The following is a 21913-nucleotide window of genomic DNA, read 5'->3' on the forward strand; positions in this document are numbered from 1 at the left end:
TAGAAACACATCTGTTATTACATCAAAATTATCTTTTTGTGTATTCATTTTCAAAGATTCCTTTTTTTTCTGATCTAAAGCGGGTGTTCTAGTTGTGTGTAATTTTGATAACAAGTGCCACTATTCTCCTTTTTCCTGTGTAGATTTTCATTACAAGGTTGGGTAATTGCATCATCCAATTTCTCTACTGCCAAACAGCATAGCACATTGGGTGCCTGAGAAAAAGGGTCTACAGCAGTTCAAAACTGAGAATTGGGGTTGGGTTTTTTACACCTTTTAATTGTCCAGAAGATTGACTCTTGTTGCCAGTGGTATACTGAGGTATTGCATTAATACTTTGCCTTGCTAGCAAGCTTTATGTGCTGAACATTCAGCTGTGTTCATTTATGTAGATGCAGAGTACAATCCGGGAGCATCGGGATGGTGGAAATGCTGGTGGGATCTTCAACAGGTACAATGTCATCAGGGTAAGTTCCAAAACCTCTTAATTCTGTGAGGTAAAATCAGTTGGTACTTATGCGAGCAGGCACAATTGATTAAGTGGATTGCCCTATTATATTTAAAGTTCTTTGTTGAGATAATATTCATGAGCAGAGTTACAGCAAGTACTAAATGCTAAAATTAGACTGTGTGCTCTGCACATGGGATTAGGGAGAAGTGTCCACTTGCGCTCTAAAAGCAGTCTGAGGAACTGATATTGAAGAGCCTGCCTTACGTTTCACAGCCTGATTTTAATTTGAGAGGACTATAACTTCTGTACTTGATTTTGCAGCACAGGTTTTTTTTCTCAGTGAGTCTTTTCTTGCCTTTTTAAAGGCGATTTTGGGTGAGGGGGAAGGCATGAGCATGACGTTCTATTAAAAGTTTTTATCTCCCTATACTACTTTGGATCTTGACACCACCTCCTTTGCATCTCACAACTAGAAAAATACCTTTTAAAAGCCCTGGCATATCAGAAAATGGACTGCTGTATTTCTGAGGAAGAGTACACTTGCTCCTTTTTGCGAGGAAGAGGAAGTAGAGGGTATCAGAACAGAACTCAGTTCCTGAGCACCCTGCTACCTATCTGCTTGAAAAGTGAGCTTGTGCAGAACCTTTGCAATTGTCTCAGTAGATCGTACATCTGACGTAAACTCTGCTTCCATCCTACTCCCAACCAAAGAGGAAGTCCTTTATAAGGAACCACAGTGGCATTAGGGCACATGGCTGGAACCATGTCTCGAGATAGATTAAACAGCATATCTTCTAATTTCTTTCCTCGGAAGCTGTTTCTTTTCATAAAAAATTCAACCTAAGCCAGACAGCAGGCTTCAGAAAGCTGGCCCAGATTGTTCAACAGAGCTCAAAGCAGAGACGGAAGGCATTTCAGGCAGTTTGTAGGTCTTGGTGGTATTACAGGCTCTGAGGGACAGAGCCTGAGAACTCTTGGCTGCACTTTCACAGTAGCTTTAACCCCTTGTAAACGTGTGCTACCAGCTTGTTTGAAAGGCTTGAGCCTCGCATGCGCAGCAGCCATGGGGTTTGTTTATACTGTTCATATGTCTTACTCCATTTCCCTGTCAAATTTATGCAAACTGTCAAACTACATTCCCTTTCAATTCCAATTCAAGTATGCTTGGGCCTGTTGTACCACTGCAGATTCAAAAGGTCGTGAACAAGAAGTTGCGAGAGAGATTCTGTCACAGGCAGAAGGAGGTCTCAGAGGAGAATCATAATCATCACAATGAGCGCATGTTGTTTCATGGTAAGGAAGCGATCTCTGTTCATAAGTACTGGTATTTAACAAAAAAAAAAACAACCAGCCTCCAAGGACCCACAGGCAATGTTAACGTTGCTGTGTCACCATCCTGTACAGTAGTTGTACATTGGAAATGGAGGGGTGTGGGGGTGGTGACGTTGGTCTGTGTGGTTACTGCAATCTGAAAAGCTACAATAGAGAAAAAATACTTTTTCTTTCTTCCAAAAGAAAAGTTTTTTGCTAAGCCGTGTCTTAGTCATTTCCAGTAAAGCTGCTGGGAGGATGTTACATTGCTATGAGAAAGAGTATCTTCTAAAAGAGGGGAGCAACACACAGTAAAATCATTTTACTCTGGTGCTGCAGGCAACCATCAGGGTAAGAAATCAAAACCAACCATGAGTTTCAGCCAGATGTTCTCTAGAAGCATCCAGAAGTGCCTACAGATGACAGTTGCCTGAGGGTCCTTCTGCCCTAGATCTTTCTGTGATTCTGCATAGGAAATTGGTTTTGGCTATGATTGTCCTAAGACCTTACCCCATCGTAATCAGTACTGACTGCTGGAGAAGGTGTGCATTGACAAGATAAATTGCACTGAAATGTGAGTGGGGGGAAAGCCATTTAATGAGATCTGGGAAATGAGTAAGAAATATGAGTCACACGTGGGATCTTGGTATATAACGATAAATCCCACACATCACTGCATCCTGCTGGGTATCACCCCCTTCCAGCTGACTGAGTGTGCTTTGTGGTATTTAATGGTCTATTTGAGGCAGACAAGCTCCTCTTGACAGAGAGTCCTGTGTTACGATAGAGCTTAACGAGTATGTATCATTTCATGTCATTTCTGTTCTAGGGTCTCCTTTTATTAACGCTATCATTCACAAAGGATTTGATGAAAGACATGCATACATTGGAGGAATGTTTGGAGCTGGGATTTACTTCGCTGAGAACTCCTCGAAAAGCAACCAATATGTGTATGGGATAGGGGGAGGAACGGGCTGTCCCACACACAAAGACAGGTCCTGTTATATCTGCCACAGGTATGAGTACAGCAGAGTTCCCTATGCATAATTCTGGCTGCCCTGGTTTTTATGATCCTGGCACAGGGTGAATTGCAGGGAAAGAACAGCCACTTGAGCTTGGTCATGGCTGGAAAAATGCAGTTTTCCATTTGTCAAGGCTAAACATAAAAGGTTATAAATACAGCGAGTCACACAGAAAGGTCAAAAATTACATCTAAGCATACAGTGAGTATAAATCAAAGTGAATTGTGTCTCAGGAAAGAGGCCTGAAACAGCAAGTTTGAAAATGAAGTGTCAGATGAAAATAGCAATTACACTCCAGGCACTATCAGAACAAAACTGCAGTGCAGAGTGGTGGTCTAGTGGTATAGTGTACCATGGATCAGATGATTTTGGAGGTGGTGAATGGGACTTAATCACAGCTTTATTTTGTACTGGAGCAGATCAGAGTGCTTTTTGCACTTTGACACCTGCCCGTACCCTGCTGGTAGGAACACAATTTTGTATCTCAATAGCTTTATATAGAATGAACTAGGAGAGGCCTTCACGCGAAGGCCAAACAAAGAACAAAGTGTGCGTTTTCCCTTCTGCATGTCAAGAAAGACTTTTTTGTTTGTGTGTGACAGGTTTTATACAGCCTTAGAACTGCTTTCTACAACTGTTTCTCCAAAAAGCCTTGAGAAATTAATTGTGATGAAATAAGCACAAGTTTGAAATCATTCTGGAAGCATGCAGTTCCTAGTAAGAGATATGAAAATTATGCTTTCTCTTTTCCTTTTAGACAAATGCTCTTCTGCAGAGTGACCCTTGGAAAATCCTTTCTTCAGTTCAGCACAATGAAAATGGCTCATGCCCCTCCAGGGCACCATTCTGTTATTGGCAGGCCAAGCGTGAATGGACTTGCATACGCTGAATATGTTATCTATAGAGGAGAACAGGTATGTAGGTTTGCAAGGACTGGCTTTGCAAGGGCAAAGAGCTTGGAGAGGGAATGATTGGTTTCCATACCGACTTCGCTGTGAAAGCCAGGTTGATTAGATTTATTATTTATAGGGTTGTTTTCCATTTAAATGTGGAAACAGTCAGTGAACTGTATCGGGCCAGCAAATGCTATGTCTATCCACCGAGCAGCTCTCATTTACACCATGCAGAATTGCCTAATTCCTCCTGTGCTGCACTGCTAGAGCCTATTAAGAGTTTTAGTTTTCTCTCAGTAGGCACTGTTTCTCCCATTGTGTTTTATTGGCATTACTGCCGTAGTAAGAACAGTGAATTTCTGGGTCTCTTGTATATATTGAGGATCTTGGGCTTTTTACCTGTAGATTGCCAGCAATGGCAGTGTCACTGGCTGCCAGACAGTACCCTTAAATGGCAGCTGAAAACAAAGCAATCTTCAGGAGCTGATTTTTAATCTGAATAACTCAGATAATAATCTAGACCTTTAGTCTAGAAAAGTGGTTGCTTACTCCTCTGGATGGCTCCAGGATTATAAATCAAGTTCAGGCTAGAAGAAACCTTGGGGTGGTCACCTAGGCCAGCCTCTTGTTCACACTCAGTTCAGACCAGATTGCTGAGGGCTTGCTTTAACCACACAGGTCTCAAAGACCCTCAGAGAACAGTGTTTTACAGCCTCCTTCAGCAGCTTGTTCCTGTGCTTAATTATCCTCAGAGTAAAAAAATCCAATAGGAACCTCCCGTGTTTTAATTAATCTCGTTCTCCTGATGCACAGCTCAGAAAAGAGTCTGGGTCTATTTTCTCGGTAGCCTTCCATATGTGACCAGAAGATTGCTATGAGGTCCCACAAAGCCTTTCCTTTTCTGAACTAAACAAACCCATCTGCCTCAGCCTCTTCTTACCCTGTGCTCTCTCCTGCTGACTGTCTTACTGGTCCTTTGCTGAACTTGGCTCCAGCTTGTTGGCATCTTTCTTGTACTGGAAGGCCTAAAAATTGTATGCGGTTGTCTAGATGTGTTCAAGTGAGTACTGAATAACTGGCAATCACTGCTACACTTGGTTAATTGGCTACACTGCTGTCGATGTACCACGTGATGCTGGTGGCCTTTATTGCTGCCAGGACATGCTTGATTCCACTTTAGCTTGCCGTCACCCAAGGACACCCAGCACCTTTTCAGCAGAACTGCTTCGCATCCTGCGATGTTACTACAAGGACTTAATCCGAGGTGCATTTGCCCTTGCTGGATTTCTTGAGGCTTCTGTTTGCCCAGTCTCCTCTCATCTGTCTGGCTCTTTCTGAGTGGGGTCCTGCCCTCCAGCAACTTCAGCTGTCTTCAGAAAACCCTGGACAGATGACTGGGCTACATGTTTTGGACGTGCTAAGTATTTTACTGCCAGTAAAGGCATTTGCAGGTCACGTGGCAAGTCAGCATTTTAGGGTTAGACTGTGTTGGTTGTCTGAGATTTCTGAGTGACTTACAGGCACTGACTGACCTATAGGGTTAGCTAACAAGGAGAGTAACTCTGACTGTGAATTCCTGTTGCGCACACGATTTCCGGCAGTGTCTGCATGGAAGAGCCATCTTTCTTTATGCTAGTGCATTACCGAAGGTATTAACTGCATTAAGGAGGTCCCACTTAGTGCTGGCTAGGTTTGAAGTCTGCTTTTTCTTTTGCACTCTAAGAACACGGAGCCGATTCCGTGCAGTGTCCTTCCTGATCACTGTTTTGTGAAATCCAGTGCGTGAACTTGCTGAGCATACCCTTGCATAAAGCAATGATTTTTTATTTTTTTTTTTTATTGCCTCACTTCCAGGCTTACCCAGAATATCTCATTACGTACCAGATTGTGAAGCCAGAAGCTCCCTCACAGACAGCAACAGCAGCAGAGCAAAAGACCTAGTAGCTACAGAGCAGTGAAGAAGGATGTGACTTCAATCTTGGACTGGATGGATGCGTGTTTCAGAAAATCAGTATCATATAAAATTGTTAACAACCTGGAAATAAGCTGTATGTCTTTTATGAAGCATTGCTGTCTTGATGAATATGATATGAGTAACTCTTGCATACTCAACTGCTACTGTTCCTTTTGAGGAAAGTTTACAAGGGACTGCCTTTTAATAACATATCTCAGGCTCCTAGTCTCTGCAGTTACTTTGTGTAAAATAATGTTGTTTTGATCTAGACTTTGGGAACATTATTGTGCAAACAGAAATCTTTATCAGTGCCATCTCACATGTTAAATTGTCAGACACTACTATTCTAGTTATTTGCAGACCAATTGCATTAAGCCCATAACTTTCTTTTCAGCATACACCATTCATTTTATGTTTTCAAGAGATCCTAGTCAACTATTTATTTTCCTTTTGTATTCTGAAGTTGAGCCAGAACCTTCTTAAAGATATTTTGCACAAAGTCAAGTTGACTAAAATTGTTAACAATGCAATATGAATTTAATCTGAGAAGGGGCTAGGTCCAGTTCTTCAATATAGGGGTTTTTTTGCACACCTCTGAGCAAATGATAATATGAGTGAGTGTAGCTTTAGAGTGGAAACAAATCATGTCAGTTCACTGCTTTGTCTGTGTGAGTTTTCTGGGGGAAGCCCTAGGAAGTGTTTGCAAGGGTAAAACCAGCTCTTGGGCTTGGAAGAACAACTTCATAAAGCAGGTCAATGCCCTCTGCTGGCATCTCTAAAAGAACGTTTTATAAGGCTTCTATTAAGTACATGAAGTCTGTGAAACGTTCTCCGGTTCCAGTGGCGCATGGTTTTGCTGGGAGATAGCAGGTGAAAAGTCAGAAGATTGCATGCATGAGGGCATATCTGGTTCATGTCCCTCTGTGATATGAGACCCAGTATATGGGTTTCAGACTGGTCGTGAAGAGTGTATTATAACAGCTTTGTGTCACACCTTTGCGTGTGACATCACAGTTGAAGAGTTTAAAGGATTTACAAAAAATAGTAATTTTTTTAAATATCGATTTTACATTTTGATGAGAATGAACTTTTAAAACACCAGTGGGCAAGTGGCTTTCTTTGCAGGTATACCAGAGAACAAAGCTAGGATTTATTCACTCGAATCCCCTTCCCCGCGAGTTCCCAGGTTTATTTCACTGGGTAAGAGAAAGTTATTTTTAAGCATTGCATAGCACAGCATCAAACAGTTTCAGAAGTCCCCCTCATGGAGGATATGCATTTAACAGCAGTAGAAACAGATTTTTTTGTTATTGTTGGTTTAACAGCTTCAGAGAAGGCTGAAAACCGAGCCGTGTTCGTTTTGTTTTCTTACCAACCAATACCAAGAGATGTGCTTCAGTGTTGAGCATGTAACGACTGGAGAAAAAGACGTTCCTTGGAACACAACGTGCCGTATGTTTTCCTGTCAACCAGCACCATTGAGTATCTGATGGTCCAGTTCATGCATTTAGGTGTCATCCCCCTTAAAGCAAGGAAACGGCAGAATAGCATGCTTTTCGTTTGTAAAAATGGATGTGCTCCCCGTAAGTGGGAGTTTGCAGACGTGTTTGGATAAAACAGACTTAAACCTGAAGAGCTTTTCACTTTCAGCATTAAGACACGCAGTTTCAGTTTTAGCATGAAGACATTAATGCTGAAGCAAGCTGTCCTCGCAGAGGAGCTTCACCCACTGTAAAACCAGTCATTTAGTGCAATATGGCTACCTGCACATCATCTGTTTGTAATTCTCTTTAGAGAAAACCTTAGAAGTAGCAATATTCCAACAAATCCTTGAACTTTGGGGTTTACTTTTCTTAAGCTGGCAGTGGATCTATGGTTCTCGCTTCATTTTGTGACCTAATTAAATATGTAGCTTTGAAGTCCAAGGCAGGCTCTAGCCTAGTTGTCCTTTTAATCAAATTTCATTGATGAAATTGGGTGCTTGTATTTTGGCTACTTGTTTAATAGTGTTAGGATTGCAGAGATCACCACTAGGCTTTGAAGCTTTGTATTCATCATTAAAGTTTGGGGTTTGTTTTTAACTTAGCTAATAACGGAGTTGGGAGATGTGCCTATCTACGCTAGGGTTTCAGATAGCAGTGAGAGTGCGTGTTTGCTCACCATCCCCAGTTAGACATAGTTTTAAATGGTGAAACAGTTGTGCTGCTTAGGTGAGCAAAATGGTTAATGTCAGTGTGGAAGTTAACAGCTTTACATCTTTCAAAAGCACGAACAAACCTAAAAACAGAAAAACCCCACCAAGCCCGCACAGATTCCGTTCTTGCTTGTTGTTTCCTGTGTGCTGATTGAACTAATGGCTAGTCTGGATTTCTTCTGCAGCCTTGAACTTCTAGAGGATAAAAATACTGTCCAGTATCTTTGAACTGCCAGTGTTAACGTACCTGATGTTCCGTGCAGAGTAAAGGTGCTGTGTGAGGAAATCGTTTTGCAGTGGTTTTTGTCTTGTAATGATGTGATCTCCTGTCTGTTCGTGACCAGACAGAGAGGAATACCTAGGCCTGATGGTGCGTCTGTGTGTCATAGAAATCTGTACGGGAGTAGCATCTGCCTCTCCTGGCGTATGTTGTTGTAGCTCCTCTTCCAGTTTCAAACAAAGTGAGGATCTGCCCATCAGTATCAAAGTTACCCGTGAGAAAGCTGGTGATGGTTTTGGTGGTAGAGCTGCATTTGGCAGGTTGTTAACGGTACAGATGCTGCTGCTTCAGCCAAGGGAGTTAACATGATGCTTCCTAATTCTAGAGAATGGGACCTTAAAAAAGGCATGCCCCTGTGACCAGGCAGCTGCTGTCTCCTGAGAAATGGTTTTCTGACTTCCTGGGAAGGGCAGTCCCCTGCTCACCAGTTGCTCATTTGCAGCATTGAGTCACCAGTGGAGGCACAGGAGGAGCCGAGGATGCAAGAACATTCTGGGCTAAGCCATCTCATAGGTTTGGGAGCCTGGGCACCTCTCACTTGGCTCCAGAAAGAGCTGTTCCCCCTGGGACAGGGCGTGGTGTCTGCTGGGAAAAGGACAGTTGTCTCTCTCAGGCCTGTTGATTTTTGCCCATGTCCCTTTGAGGCAGCGTTTTGAAACGTCAGGACCTTAATAGGCAAACAGAAAGAAACTTCATCACGTAGCGAAGAATGGAGGGTTCTGCTCTCCGTTGCTGACATTGTTTCCATGAGACAGATGAATCGGGTACATGGTGCAGAGTGACACAGCAGTCTGAATGCTGTCAACAAAACTTGTTAGGATTAAAAGCAGAGAGTACAGTACACCTTATTGTATCTTATTTTCTCACCCTTATTTTTATCTGCCACTCTGTTCTGATCCCAGCTCCACAGAGACTGTTACAAACCTCTTGTGCTACTTCCACCATTTTGCGGTCACTATTGGTGTGCAGTCCAAGGAATGAGCAATGTGTTTTTCTAACCTTCGTTTTGAATGTTTGCATGTGATGGAATCCCATTGCATTATGCAGCAGGAATTTATTTTGCCTGCAAACTTTATTACCATGCTTACTGATAACAGGAGCACCCCAAACCTAACCTCTACAGTTACTTAGGCAAAAAGAAAGCCCCACAAAATGTTCTGCATTGCTGGCTTTGGTGAGCAGCAGACACACAAGAGGCATGTGGTACAGGGGACAGAGTAGCTTCTGGAGAAGGGTGCTTCCTTGGCTCTGGAAACCAGCTGATCCTACTGTTTTTTGTAGGTTAGAGGAAATGTCTGCTCACTGTGAATGCAAGATGCGCTTGAGGGATGCTAACATGTGCCACTGCGTGGCCTGCAGAACTAAAGACAGCGGCAGATCTTCTTACGAGAAACTCCTGCATCCCTGCAGTGCAGTCCAAGCTCCTGCACAGTACTTGCACCACCTAGAATTTCCATATGGAACTGTTAACAGAAATTACCCAGATTATTCAGAAAGATGGGTAAAAGGAAGGGTGCAAACACAGAACAGGTTAGTTGGAACACTGCTGGTCTTTCTCAGCTGAAGGTCTAATGCACGCTTCAGTCATTTTAAGCTATGCTGCAGCACTGCTGGGGAAGATGTAGGTAAGTACAGATGCAATTCTAGCCTTGGGTAGTGAGTGGCCTGTGAGCCACCATAGACTTGAATCTATTGATGATCAGAGGTGGTGGCTTTGGCACAGCCCAGAGCATGCTCTCCTCATCTTTCAGGGAGCAGCAGAGGTGGAGTGGCAGTGTTCCCACCTGTGAAAGCTAGAGGACCAGGAGACAGCAAATGTTACAACTTCTGAAGCGAGGTGAACGAGCCCAGGAACCAGCAGGGGACGTGAGAAACAGATGCATTTCCCATTACACTCTCACGTATGCCTGTCAGGTCATATTCTCTGACTGGTTTCGATACATCTTTTTCTGTCCTACTGATCCTGTTGGTGGCAATTTTTAGTGTTGGTTCTGTTAATTACTAATACAGACCATTAAGAGTCCCTGCATCAGATGGTAGTTCTGACACTTCCTCCTTAACAGCTGCAGAACTTGCTTCAGCTCTGGCCATTGAAGTGGGGATGTTTCTGCGCCGCAGTCCCATGAGCTTGCGCATCTTCTTTCGGTTGCTTTCTCTGCCAACTTAGATGACAGTGTACCTGGGAGTTGAGTTTTTAGACCTTTCTTTGTATAACTTGTTTTCATAACTAGCCCTGCGTGTTTCCTCTCTTGGTTGCCAATTACCTGGGACTGGGTTATCATTTATTTATTTCCTCCTTTACCTTCTCTCTCAAAGAAGACGATGGGCAGGTTCTCAGCCTACCTACACACGGTGGACTTTAGGTAACATCTCTGTAACAACCGAGTTTGATCTATAAATGTGCTTGGCTAAATGTCTGATCTGCAATACTTGTACTAGTTTAAAATTCAATAAATACATTTTTAACAGTTGCTCTGTAGAAGCTGCCATTGTCTCTTGGCTTTAGCACAAACCTGCTCCAGCCACAACTGTTGAAAACAGGTTTATTTTTATTTTCTCCAAACAGTTTGTTTTCTCCCTCCCTCAGGCAATAAATAAAAAGTTAATTTCTAGAAAATAAAAAGGGAACAAACCATACATATGTACATCAGCCACACGGGCATCTCATGTGCTGGATGGGACGGGGGGGAAACACGGCTCCAGGTGGGTTGAGGATGAGGCATTCTCCAGGCTTGGACCGCAGGCTGCAGCAGTGTTGTACAGGTGAACAACACCCAGCTCAGGTGGAGAAGGGCTGGAGGAAGATTGAAGATGCTGGATGGATGTCTCTGGGCCAGCCTTTCTTCCACCTGGCTGCTTCTCTCTTCCATTACACCCACATCCCATCCTGCCTTTTTTGGAAGAGCAGCGGTGGGATGGGTGGGGAGGAAACAGAGGGAGTAATCAGAAGCAGCCCAGACTGCTGCCCTCACCCTTTCGTTCTCTTCTCTAAGCCACAGGAGATTGGACCTGTTTTGTAGGAACCAGGGACCCACAGAGGCAAGAAAAGAGTCATTTAGGACTGCATCTCCCTGTCCTAACCCCCTCCCAGCCACAGGAATGGGTTTAGCTGGTGCCTCTCCCAGCTCCTGCATCACTTCCATAAGCAACTGGCAAGGCTGAGGCTGACTGCAGGCAGCCGCCACTGTGCCACCACTCCTGCTCACCCCAAGGCCGTGCCTGCAGCTCTGCTCCTCACCCAGTGTAACTGGCTCAGGTAAGCAGCACCCACCACACACACCCATGTCTCTTTGTGCAAGGGGGAAGACAGCTGCACAATCAAAAGAGGGTGTGCTCCCTTTTCAACCCGGATGAGCTAGGGGCAGAAGTATGGGGAGAAGGGGAGCTGTATCTTTCTTTTAAAAAGAAGACAATCAAATAGGGATGGAAAGAGATGAAGCCCAGGCACTTGAGGAAACCCAGTATACCATTCTTTTCCTTCCCCAAAGAGCCTGGACGGTGTCAGGGCTTGTGGCTTTTACAACTTTCATGCTTTCAAAACATAAAATTACAAAGCAAAAAAAACCAAGATGAGGTAAGAAATTTCCCTACGAAAAGAAGACATCGAGTCCAGGGTGAATGGCAGTGTCCAGCACTATTGCTTTAGCATCACAGGGCTCCATGCCCTCCTGCCCCACTCCATGCCCAGCCCCCTCTGCCTGGCTGGCCTCAGCCCCTGAGCTAACAGCTGGGTGACGTGGTGATGGGGCTGTGCAGGTAGGGGAGGCTGCTGGGGGTGGCGTGGACACCGACCGAGACTGGGAAGCTGAAGACAAACGGAGAGGTGGGTGTGGAGGTGGCCTTGCCCCGCTCCCGCAGCTTCCCAGAGGGGCTGACGGCTTCCACTGTGTACGAGGTGGCCAACACCTGTGACTCGAACTGCAGCAGCTGCCCCATGAAGCTGAAGTTAGGGGAGATGATGCTCCGGCGCTGCTTCACGAACTCGAAGGCCTCCTCCAGCTTGACACGCTTCTTCATCATCAGGTAAGCCAGGCAGATAGTGGCTGAGCGGGAGATACCAGCCTGGCAGTGGACCAGGACCCGGCCACAGCACTCCTTCACTGAGTCTGGAGGGCAACGGCATGAGAGGTGAGACCACGGCGCTTCCAACACAGCCCAACCCCTCACCAGACCTGCAGGAGGTGCTGACCTCCCTCCCACCACAGCAACAACTGGCTTGGAACCTGCTGGACCCCAGGCCCCTCTGACCCTCCAGGACTTCGAGGCGGGAACCTCCCTCCCAGTGAAACACACACAGACACAAGCACTCACCGATGTACTCGATTGCCTCCATGAACCAGGAGCTGATGTCGGCTTTGTGGTTATCCTCCACCGGGATACACTTGTACTGGTAGAGCCCCTCGAAGTGGTTGGGGCAGTCTGAGGAGACGTTCAGGAGGGCTGTGATGCCCAGAGCATCGAGCATGTCCCGCCGGGCAGCGTGGTAGGCGCTGCCAAGGTAGAGGAAGGGAAGGATTTCCACAGGGCCACCCTGTTACAGAGGAAAACAACAGCTGTGGGGGTGACCAGGGGACAGCGGTGGGCAAGACACGTCCAGATGGCTTGGAGGCCCTGAGCAGCGCAGGAACCTGGCAGCTGGTCCAGGCCCTGGAAAGAGGGAGCAGAGGCTGCCCTTCTGGGCTGCTAAACCCATTTTGCCCCCCCCCCCCATCCTGTTCAGGAACAGGCCAGCGTGGTTAATAGGATCTGGGCTTGTCAGTTCCCCAGGAAGCACAAACACTCTGGGATCGGGAGGACCACCATACAGAGGAAAGGAAGCCAGGCTCTGGCTCTGCTGGAATCAGGGAGAGATTGAAACTCCAGCAGGACCAGGCTTCTAGACATACCTGGTCATGAAAGGGGGTCCCACAGGAACTACAGCCCAAATCCAGGGTCTCGGCACTGGTGGGGGGTGACACATTGCTCAGGGACTTGGTTTTTGCACAGAACTCGGGGTACTCCGAGGAGAAGCGCTCGTAACCCCCTGCAAGGAGAGAGGCAGAAAGCGTTATCCCACTGCAGAACACCGGAGCTGGAGCTGACGCATCCCTCCATGCCCTTCGCCACTAGATGATGCTGCAGTGATGGAGAGTGGTCTCCTGCCCCAGGATGCGCAAGTAGGCTCCTGGCAGCACAGGGGGAATCCTTAAGGCCCCACCACTCCCTTGGAACCAGAGCTCCAAGAACTCTGCAATGCTCTTGGCTGCCTCAAAGTCCCTGTTCTCAGGTTTAGTCCCCTACGCACCGCTAGCCAAAACCCCAAACCAAAGCCATCAAAGACGATGGAGAGGGGATTTGATGCAAGCATCCTCTCACTTCAATGGGAAAAGCTGCTCCCATGCCAAGGACTGTTCGGTTCCCAGCTTCCTCAGATGCATCATCCTGCTGCAAAGCACAGGGAGGTCTCCAGCTTTCCCAGCTTGACCCTCCAGCCCCGAGCTCACCAGAAACAATGGGTCAGGGGAGCCCTGGCGCTGGCCAGGTACACTGAAGCTAACCCCACAGCAAAGCAGCTCTCCGGAGAGGTGCCCATTGCCTCTCAAGGACACAGGTGTGAGCTGAACAGGCAAGTGCCCTGTGAAAGAGCAGCTGCTTCCCTGACCCGCTGCCAGGGGGATAAGCAAAGGTGACCTCAGGTCTTCCTAACAGCAGGTAAAACAAGAGCAAACCCCACTGGCTTCCCAGGCCAGAGAAACTGCCGTGTTGGCTGCAAATAAACACTTCAGGTGAGATTTCCTTCTCCCATTCAAATCGAATCAAAACCCCTGGCATCCTTGTGGAGCCTGACCTTGAGCCTTAAAACCAACGGAAATCAGGTATTGAACTATCACCACAGGAATCTCGCTAGACCAAGCCCTGATTCCCAGGATAGCTCCTGAAGGCTCACCCTAACTGCAGGTCCTGTGCCTGCATTTGGGCTTGCCAGAGCACACACACACAAGGACACGTTCCTTACCCAGCCTCAGCTCTGAGACTGCCCCGATCAAGACAGTCACACCACCAGTGGATGTAAGTGTCCGCAGCAAAGCGGCCCAGGAATCCCTAAGCAACTAGAGACAGACACTGCCTGTATCCCAGTGTCCTTCCTGGTATCATCCCCCTACACAAGGAAAGGCTCTGGCACCTTGAAGCGGGAACAGGCGTGTGCATCCCTGAATTTGCACTGTCGCTCCCACAGGAGCAGGACAGTTTGCAGAGGCTCTGCTTCCAGGACCTGACATCCTTTTGTGGCCCCACTGGTTCAATTTGGAAGCGCACCCAAAACCAAGTGCCCCTGCTACACGTCTATCTTCAGGAGGTCTGATCCCAAAATCCCTGGGTCTATCACACACATCCCACTCAGGTGGCCATCGCACCATCCTGAGCTGCTTAGGGTGACGTGTGCACACCTTCTGCCTTGGAAAGGCAAACCGACCCTTTCAAACAAAGGGGTATCTCTTCAATGTACCCTTATCAGCTCTAATGCCTGTTTGGCCAAGCAAGCACCACATCCAGCTGCTCCATGCAGCGGTTTGCTGCTGCTGGCCGTGTATGTGGACCCTGCCTGACACAGGAACCATGCCACACTGGTGCCCATGGCCCAGCAGCACCCAGCAGGGCACTTTCACAGGGAGCCTGGCCGCAGTCTGATATACACAAAACACACACAGGTCTTCGCTGTGACCTGCACCCGATACATCTGCACTCGGAGCCGCACAGTGCTGTGCTAGCACGGCTCTTGTGAAAGCCCAACCATTTTAGCAGCTCCGTGGTAAGGAAGGAGGAAGTCTCCTGCGCCAAGACTGAGTCTCTAGGAGCCCGTTCCTCAAAAGTAAAGGGCTGGAAACCCCAAGCACTCTGCCACAGGGACACCAGAAGCCCTCAGCTGTCAAAGGCCACCCCTGAAGCACCGCCAGTGTTTCCTAACACACGCACGGCTCCCAGCACCGCGATGGTTCATGGCGAAGGACCAGAGAGCGTGCACCCGAGCCAGCCCTCGCTGTGCCGGCGCTCCCGCAGCAGCGCATCGTATCGCATCCGCGGAACAGCTCCTGCTGGTTTTACTGTGCCTAGTACAACACAAGCGCCAGCTCCCCCATCTATCAACCCTCCTAATGGATTTGCTACCCCGCATACACATCCTCACCCCCGCTGTAAGTAAACCAAGGGATAAATTAACTCTCAGGCTATAAACAAAGAAGAAAGCCCCCACAGCAGCCCCAGCCGCGCGTCCCCTCCCCTCAACCGCCTCACGGCAATTCTCACCACCACCCGCGGCACTTCATTCACTACATGCCGGCGCTGAGAGCGCGGCGGGGGCAAAGCTCCGGTCGCAAACACGGAGGCATGTGGGGATGGCTCTGCCCGCTGCAGACGGGCACCGGCAGCGTGGGGCTGAGCTCAGGCAAGGAGGGGGATCCCATACACACACACACACACACGCTTCCAAAGGGGGGGTTCGCTTCTCGGGGTCGCTCCCAACCCGCTCACGGTACCTCGGAGACCACCCCCCCCCCCCCCCCCCCCCCACTATCACGATACCCAGCCCCGCCGCCGCCGCCGCCGGTACCTGCGAGGAGGCGGATGTCGGCGCGCGCCGTGTCGCGGCGGAGCGCGCGCACCACGAGCGCCACGGTGCTGTCCTCGCGCAGGGCCTCCGCGCGCGGGCTGCGCTCGTCGTACACCACGACGGCGGCGTAGAGCCCCGCGCGCAGCCGCGCTCGCACGTCCCCCTCGGCCGGCAGGATCTGCTCCAGGCTCACGGACCCCTTCGACCGGCGCCGAACGATCGTGTTGCACCGCACGTTCAGAGAGCCGCGGATGTGCCCGGCGCTGTGAGCCAGGAACGGACGGCAGTCCAGCACCAGGCACCTCCCGTTGCCGCCGCCGCCGCCGGCCTCTTCGCGGCACACCAGCCTCCGCAGCGCGCTGCCCTCCATCTCCCGCAGACCTTCCGTGGCCACCATGGCGGGGAATGACCGGGACCGGCAGCGAGGGAAGGGGATGGTGGAGGGGGGGGGGGAGGGAGGGAGGGGGAGGGAACCCTGCTGCCGGTGCCGCTCGCGCACCCCCGCGCGCGGCGGACGGCGGAGCCTTTACTACCCCGGGGGGAGGGGGAGGGGGGGGAGGGAGGAGGGGGGGGGGGGAGGGGAGCGGCGGGCCGGGCGAGCGCGCGCGCGCCCGCCCCTTCGCCCCGCCCCGCCCATTCATCCCGCGCCGCGGGAACCGCGGCGCGGGATGAATGGGCGGGGCGGGGCGAAGGGGCGCGCGCGCGCGCCGTCACCGCCTCCTCCCATTCACAAAAAAAAAAAAAACTCCGGCCATGTTCGCCCTCGGTTTTGTGAATGGAGCAAGGAGTTTGTGGGGGGAGGGGAGAGGGGAAATGGGTGGTGACGCCCGCGCTCGGTGTCACCCCGGTACCCCGCTGGGTATGCGCATGTATGCACAGGCGGCGGGGTACACGCTATAGGACGCACACGGCTGCGTATCCCTGCTTTGTCGCTTTGCTCCTGTCCCGGCTGGGCTGGGTAGGGCGAAGCAGGGATCTGCAGGAAGCTCCGCAGCCCGCTCTGTATACGCTGTGTGTGCCTGCCACTGCGCACATAGAGAGCATGGGCCACACGGAGCACGCCGCCACTGCAACGTTGTCGCTGTCTGAAAACAGCCACATAAAGCACCACAGCACCCTGCCTAAGGAGCAGCCCCACGGAAGGCTCTTCAGTCTGATTCCTCACATGGGATTTGTTAACTATATGACTATTAACTGTTTATGGTTAAAAGTCACAGGGGGAAATTGACAGCCCTGAAGTGACCCCAAGAGGGCCTCCCCATAACCGCCGCCTTACACAGAGTCATCTTCACCCACTGGTCCCCATCAGGCTGCTTTCAAACTAAAGCGATGCCACAAGCCTCACTGCCAGCAACTGTGCTCAGGGCGTTTCCTGAGAACAGATGCTGGCCAGTTCCAGGTGGGTCTGCTCCAGAGACCTGACAGTGCCCAAATGTAAGACCTGGACTTTGTGGGAGTAAGGTGAAGGGCCCAATGGTTACCCAAGCCCATCTGCCCCGGTCACTGCTTTCCACAGAGAGCAGCATTTTGGACAGGCAGCATGAATTCCCTTCCCCTGCATGCCCATAGCTGTTGATTTGAACAGGGTAACACCTTGCTGTGCGTGTCCACCTGGGAGGAATACAGCCTACCACGCATGTTCTATAGCTGTGTCCCACTGCTGCCTCTCCCGCACACTCTGCTCTCTGACTGCTGCTGGATTCTGCCCTCCATCTGCGTCAGCCTGATCTTTGCACCCCTACCGTTTGTGTGCTATGCCAACCCTTCACCAGCCAAGCAGAGCTATGGGGGAAACATAGCTGCCATTTGTGTAATACACCCCCTCCAGGTATCTACTGGAGCCTGCTGCCTAATGCAGCAGGGGTGGAAGGCTGATTTTCTCCCCTTCCAACCTGCAGCAGGCACAAGGGAAGAAGAAACCTATTTCTACTGAAGTAAACTCTGAGTGGCCAGCGACGTGCCAGGGACACATTTTCTTCCTTTAGAGAGCGCTACCAGAGACCAAAAAAACCTCAAACCGAGAATGTGATTTCAAAGTAATTGGAAGTGATGCTCTCTTAGCGTGACTGGAACTCAAGCTGGACCATTAGAAATGTCTCAGGGAGCTTTACTCAAGAGCTGATGCCAAAATACTCTTGTTTCTTTGCTTCCCCTGGGCAGGAGATGTTGGCCACTATCATGTGATGATCTGGCCTGCTGGCTTCAATGCCACTGCACTATTCTCTTCAGCCTTTACACTAAAATTGGATGACCAAGGGCACAGAGCATATATCCTTGGAGGCAGGGCCTGGCATCCTCATTTTTCTCTTCTTGGTCCAGCATGTGACTGGACCAAGATGGTCTGAGGTCGGAGAGGAAGACAGCATTGACATGGTGCAGGAGGATGGTGATGGCTCAGAGACTGCTGGCTGAACCCGAAGGTGAGAGCACCCAAACAGGACCAAGTCAATGGCACCCAGGCAGGATCCACCACTGGGGATAAAAAGGGATCTCAGCAGTTAGCTGAGAAGGAAACCTTGTCTGTTATGATGGGACAACCAAGAACCACCTTGAAAGGCAGAAGCCACAAGGCAGAAGAACCAACACAATTCCTGGGGTGGAAGGGCAGGGGGTGCAGGAAGGGCTGGGGAAAGGGGGAAGGGAGGGGATGGGAGAAGCCGATATGGCTTCGTGTTCTGACTTTGCAAACCTAGAGAAGCGTGAAAGCTAATATTCCTGTCAATCGGTATCTGCATAGCATAAACTGAAATATACCCTGCTGGAAAACAACCAACCAAAAGAAAAGAGAGGGAGAGCAAGAGACATTCATTTCCTTTGCAACAGTCAAAGAATCATCTTTTATAGGGCCCTGGCCAGAAGAGGTAGTTGTTGAAAGAAGCCGGAGGGAAATGAATTGCCAAAGGAGGCACATATTTGCATGATTAAATGTCAATATGTACCTTGAATTAAGGAAAAGGAATTTACACCTCATGTCACTGTGGCAGTGGAAACCAAATTAGATCCAGGCTGCGAATTTGCCAGCCAATAGATACCCATTTGTTTGGCTATCTGAAGGCTTATCCGGCCCAGAGAAATGCTGAGGCACGAGTTCCCCTGGGTGGGCAACCTGCTGAGCTCAGCCCAGATCCCTCTGGGCTCCTCCAGGCTTTCCTGGCCCTGCTCCCCCAGCTCCTGGCCCCAGCGCTCACACGTGGGGCTCTGGCATGCTGCATCATGACACAGGCCTCAGCCACAGGGCAGATGTGCCTCCCTCTGTACCACCTGGGCTGGAGACGGGCCAGGGTTTTGCTTTGCAGGAGTTATCCCACGAGCTCGATTCCCCCCCGTCCTCCTGGTCAGCTGGCTGTGCTGAGCTGTGTCCCTGCCGCTCTCAGCACGTGGCAGAGGTTGCAGCGTAAGGATGCTGGCACCTTCCCCCAGCAGCTCCCAGCGGTTAGCCGAAGGGTTGAGTGGTTTGCCCTGGCATGTGCAGGAAGCCTGTGGCAGAAGTGAAAGGCAGAATCAAGGTCTTAACAACTCGCAAGTCTGCACTTACCCACAGAACCCAGCCTTGCCGGGGTGCTGCGGGGTCATTGCTCCTTTCTGTCTTCATGCTGCACGTTGTGGTTCTCCTTTCGTAGTGTCTTTCTCCCAGCTTTCTAGGCTGGGGGAAGCATCCTCCTGTCTACAAAGGGCAGTGCAGCAGTGACAGAGTTAACAGATTCATGTTAATAAATCCAGGCTCTCTTTTCCTCTAGGGCATATTTGCATATTAATGGAGGGGAATTGTAACGAACCTGTCTAGGGAGGCTAAAGGGAAAATTATGCAAGGTTGGTTAAGGAGGTGGAGGAGGGGAAAATGTTCATTTCCAGCACTTTCCAACCCCTCAGCTGCAAAAGCACGTGAGCAGCCTGAGCTCCAGGGCAGTGCCTTGCTGAGCCTGGGACATCCTGGGGGGGAAGGGAGTACCTGAGCGTAGGGGGCTGTTCAGACCCACCTGTGCTGGCTTCTCGTGGCTACGCTTCACATCGACCCAGGCATTACTTTAAACCCAGGGCCGTGGCAGCACGTTTCAGCAAGCGTGTCCCAAATCATCACCCTGTCCTCCAAGGCATCCAGATAAAATGCAGCTCCTGGTGGGCTGTCAGCAGAGCAGCTCGTATACAACTCGCTTCCAGCAGAGCATCTCTGAGGGCTTTTCGGCAGCGCTGTGCTTGGTGCAGGGTGTAATGGAGACAGAGGAGCGGATTTGACCCAGGCTGGGCTGAAGCACCTCCCTTTCTCAACCCTGCTCCTTCACACCGGGCTGCAGGCAGCTGTAGCACATAGAATCACAGAATGGTTGGGGTTGGAAAGGACCTTAAGATCATCCAGTTCCAGCCCCCCCTGCCATGGGCAGGGACACCTCCCACTATACCATTTCACCCAAACCTGCCACAATCCTTGTTGCCTCAAACACCAAGTGCCCACGCATCAGCCCAAAAGCCTCTGACAGCGCATGAAAAATGCTGGGAGCTTTGGCACATCTGCCTTGTGTACTCAGGCCTCAGTTAATACTCCACACCAGTGAACTGCCCTACAGATTTTATCTCTACAAGGACAAACAATCTGCTGCTTTTGCCCTGCAATAGCAGACAGACTGAGGGTTTATTGTCAGGGGGATGTCAGCTATAAATTACTAAATAGGAGAATAAATCAGCTATAAATCACTAGATAGGAGGCACCCCTCCTCTGATCTAGATGAGGAGATGGAAAAAGCAACCCTTCTTCAAAACAGCAATAGGGCACTCCAAGTCCCCAACAGCTGCAGCCTGTTTGCGCCCATGCAAACGTGATCAGGGCAGGACCCACTCAAATCAGCAGGATGCAAAGTGGCCCAAGCCATTTTCTGCTGCAGGTTTGCTTGCCTGTGGGAAGTCCCCATGCTGTTTCCTTTTGACCTGGCTTTCCCTGGGGCAGAAGCGTGAGGAGACACAAACCACAAGGCTTGGAGGTTAGTTGCTGGTGGCATTCCCAAGGACCGGATGGTAGGTAAGTGCCTGTGGATCTGATGCATCCCTCTGGCTCCAAAGGACTTAGGAGCTGAGTGATCCCACAGACATGGCAGACTTGCCCCTCAGTCTCACCAGGACCCAGAGACCAGCCATGACACAGGGCCCAGCAGGTGCAGAGCCAGTCTGGCTGTGCCCTGGGCAGAGCATCTTCCAGCACATGGCTCAGTTGAGTGGTGCCTGGTTGGATGTAGGGTCATTTCTACAACCATGGCAGACAAGGGCAAGCTACCCGGGCAAGCTGCTTCCTGACAGGAGAATCTGCATGAGCTGTCCTTGACATTTTTTTGTCACATTTGATACCACTGCAGCACTGTGCTGGCTGTCAGACCCCATCAGCACCCTCTGCCCATCCCCTCAATTCTCCTGTCTTCTCCAAAAGCCCTGAAGCTTTCCCCGTTGCAGGTGTCAGGGTGCACATGGTCTATGATCATGTTATCACAACCACGGATTATAAAGCAGATATGTAGGTGAGGTGGATTAAACAAGCACAAAGGTCCCTTTAACCCCTAAAATTCCATGTGCTGTGGGCATTAGACTAGTACCTTTGGCTGTAGGATGTGGGGATGCAGCAGAGCCAGAAAAGTGACTCTGTGAAGCAAGCTGACCCCCTCCTCTCAATTTGCTGCAAGACAGACTTGGTGTAAGGAATTTGCTTTGGAAACTAGATTGAAGCCAGTGAAAGATGTGGCATTTTTAACCTTTAACATCACCCGTGACATTTTTGCCTTGAACGTACATTGGATCCCACATGGTTGTGAAGCCAGAGATCACTCCTGAAAGCTCTAGAGCCCCAGTGCGGTATTTAATTGCAGGCATGCGGATCCCAGCAGCTGCCTCATTTGGGGACATCACTGTTTGCAAGTTGAAAGAGAAATGCCTCACTCGAATTTCCCTGTGTTTGGATAAGCATCCGGCCTCAGTGATAGGATTGAAGCTGAGCTTTGAATGACGTTTTTTGCTAGGAAGAAAGGGCTGGGGAAGAGACATTTCTCCCCTGGGCTTAAGAAGATCACAAATAAGGCAGTGTTATGTAAGTGTGACCATAACCTATTTATACATAGCATCAGACTCGTCCAACCAGGCTATGAATGACAAATCTTCCACTAATTTCTATGAATGTAACAGTGGTACCTGTTTGAGTTTAGAAACAGCAGTGGAAATGCGTGGTGCTCTGTGTCAGCAGTAA

At 49.6% G+C, this 21913-nt stretch overlaps 2 protein-coding genes across 4 annotated transcripts in view; one reads left to right on the forward strand and one right to left on the reverse strand.

Moving 5' to 3' along the window:
• The window catches only part of TNKS (tankyrase), a 139807-nt gene extending 129231 nt beyond the window's left edge, over window positions 1-10576 (forward strand). For all 3 annotated transcript variants that reach the window (XM_061476963.1, XM_061476973.1, XM_061476984.1), the window contains 5 exons: window positions 393-467; window positions 1639-1744; window positions 2592-2778; window positions 3542-3698; window positions 5532-10576. In XM_061476963.1, coding sequence (XP_061332947.1) covers window positions 393-467; window positions 1639-1744; window positions 2592-2778; window positions 3542-3698; window positions 5532-5618 — 612 coding nt within the window. In that variant the 3' untranslated portion in view covers window positions 5619-10576. The remainder of the gene's footprint in view (window positions 1-392; window positions 468-1638; window positions 1745-2591; window positions 2779-3541; window positions 3699-5531) is intronic.
• A 1037-nt stretch (window positions 10577-11613) lies between these two features.
• On the reverse strand, window positions 11614-16124 carry DUSP4 (dual specificity phosphatase 4). The gene is made up of 4 exons (XM_061477175.1): window positions 15694-16124; window positions 12992-13128; window positions 12417-12636; window positions 11614-12211 (listed from the first exon to the last, which is right to left on the reverse strand). Exons 1-4 carry the CDS (start codon window positions 16088-16090, stop codon window positions 11826-11828), a joined length of 1140 nt encoding a protein of 379 aa, XP_061333159.1. The 5' UTR covers window positions 16091-16124; the 3' UTR covers window positions 11614-11825.
• Between the last annotated feature and the right edge of the window lie 5789 nt (window positions 16125-21913).

The sequence above is a fragment of the Pezoporus flaviventris genome, unplaced genomic scaffold (assembly GCF_033815535.1).
Source record: "Pezoporus flaviventris isolate CSIRO_AGI_PZ_B2104156 unplaced genomic scaffold, CSIRO_AGI_Pfla_v1 ptg000002l, whole genome shotgun sequence".
Lineage (NCBI taxonomy): Eukaryota > Metazoa > Chordata > Aves > Psittaciformes > Psittacidae > Pezoporus > Pezoporus flaviventris.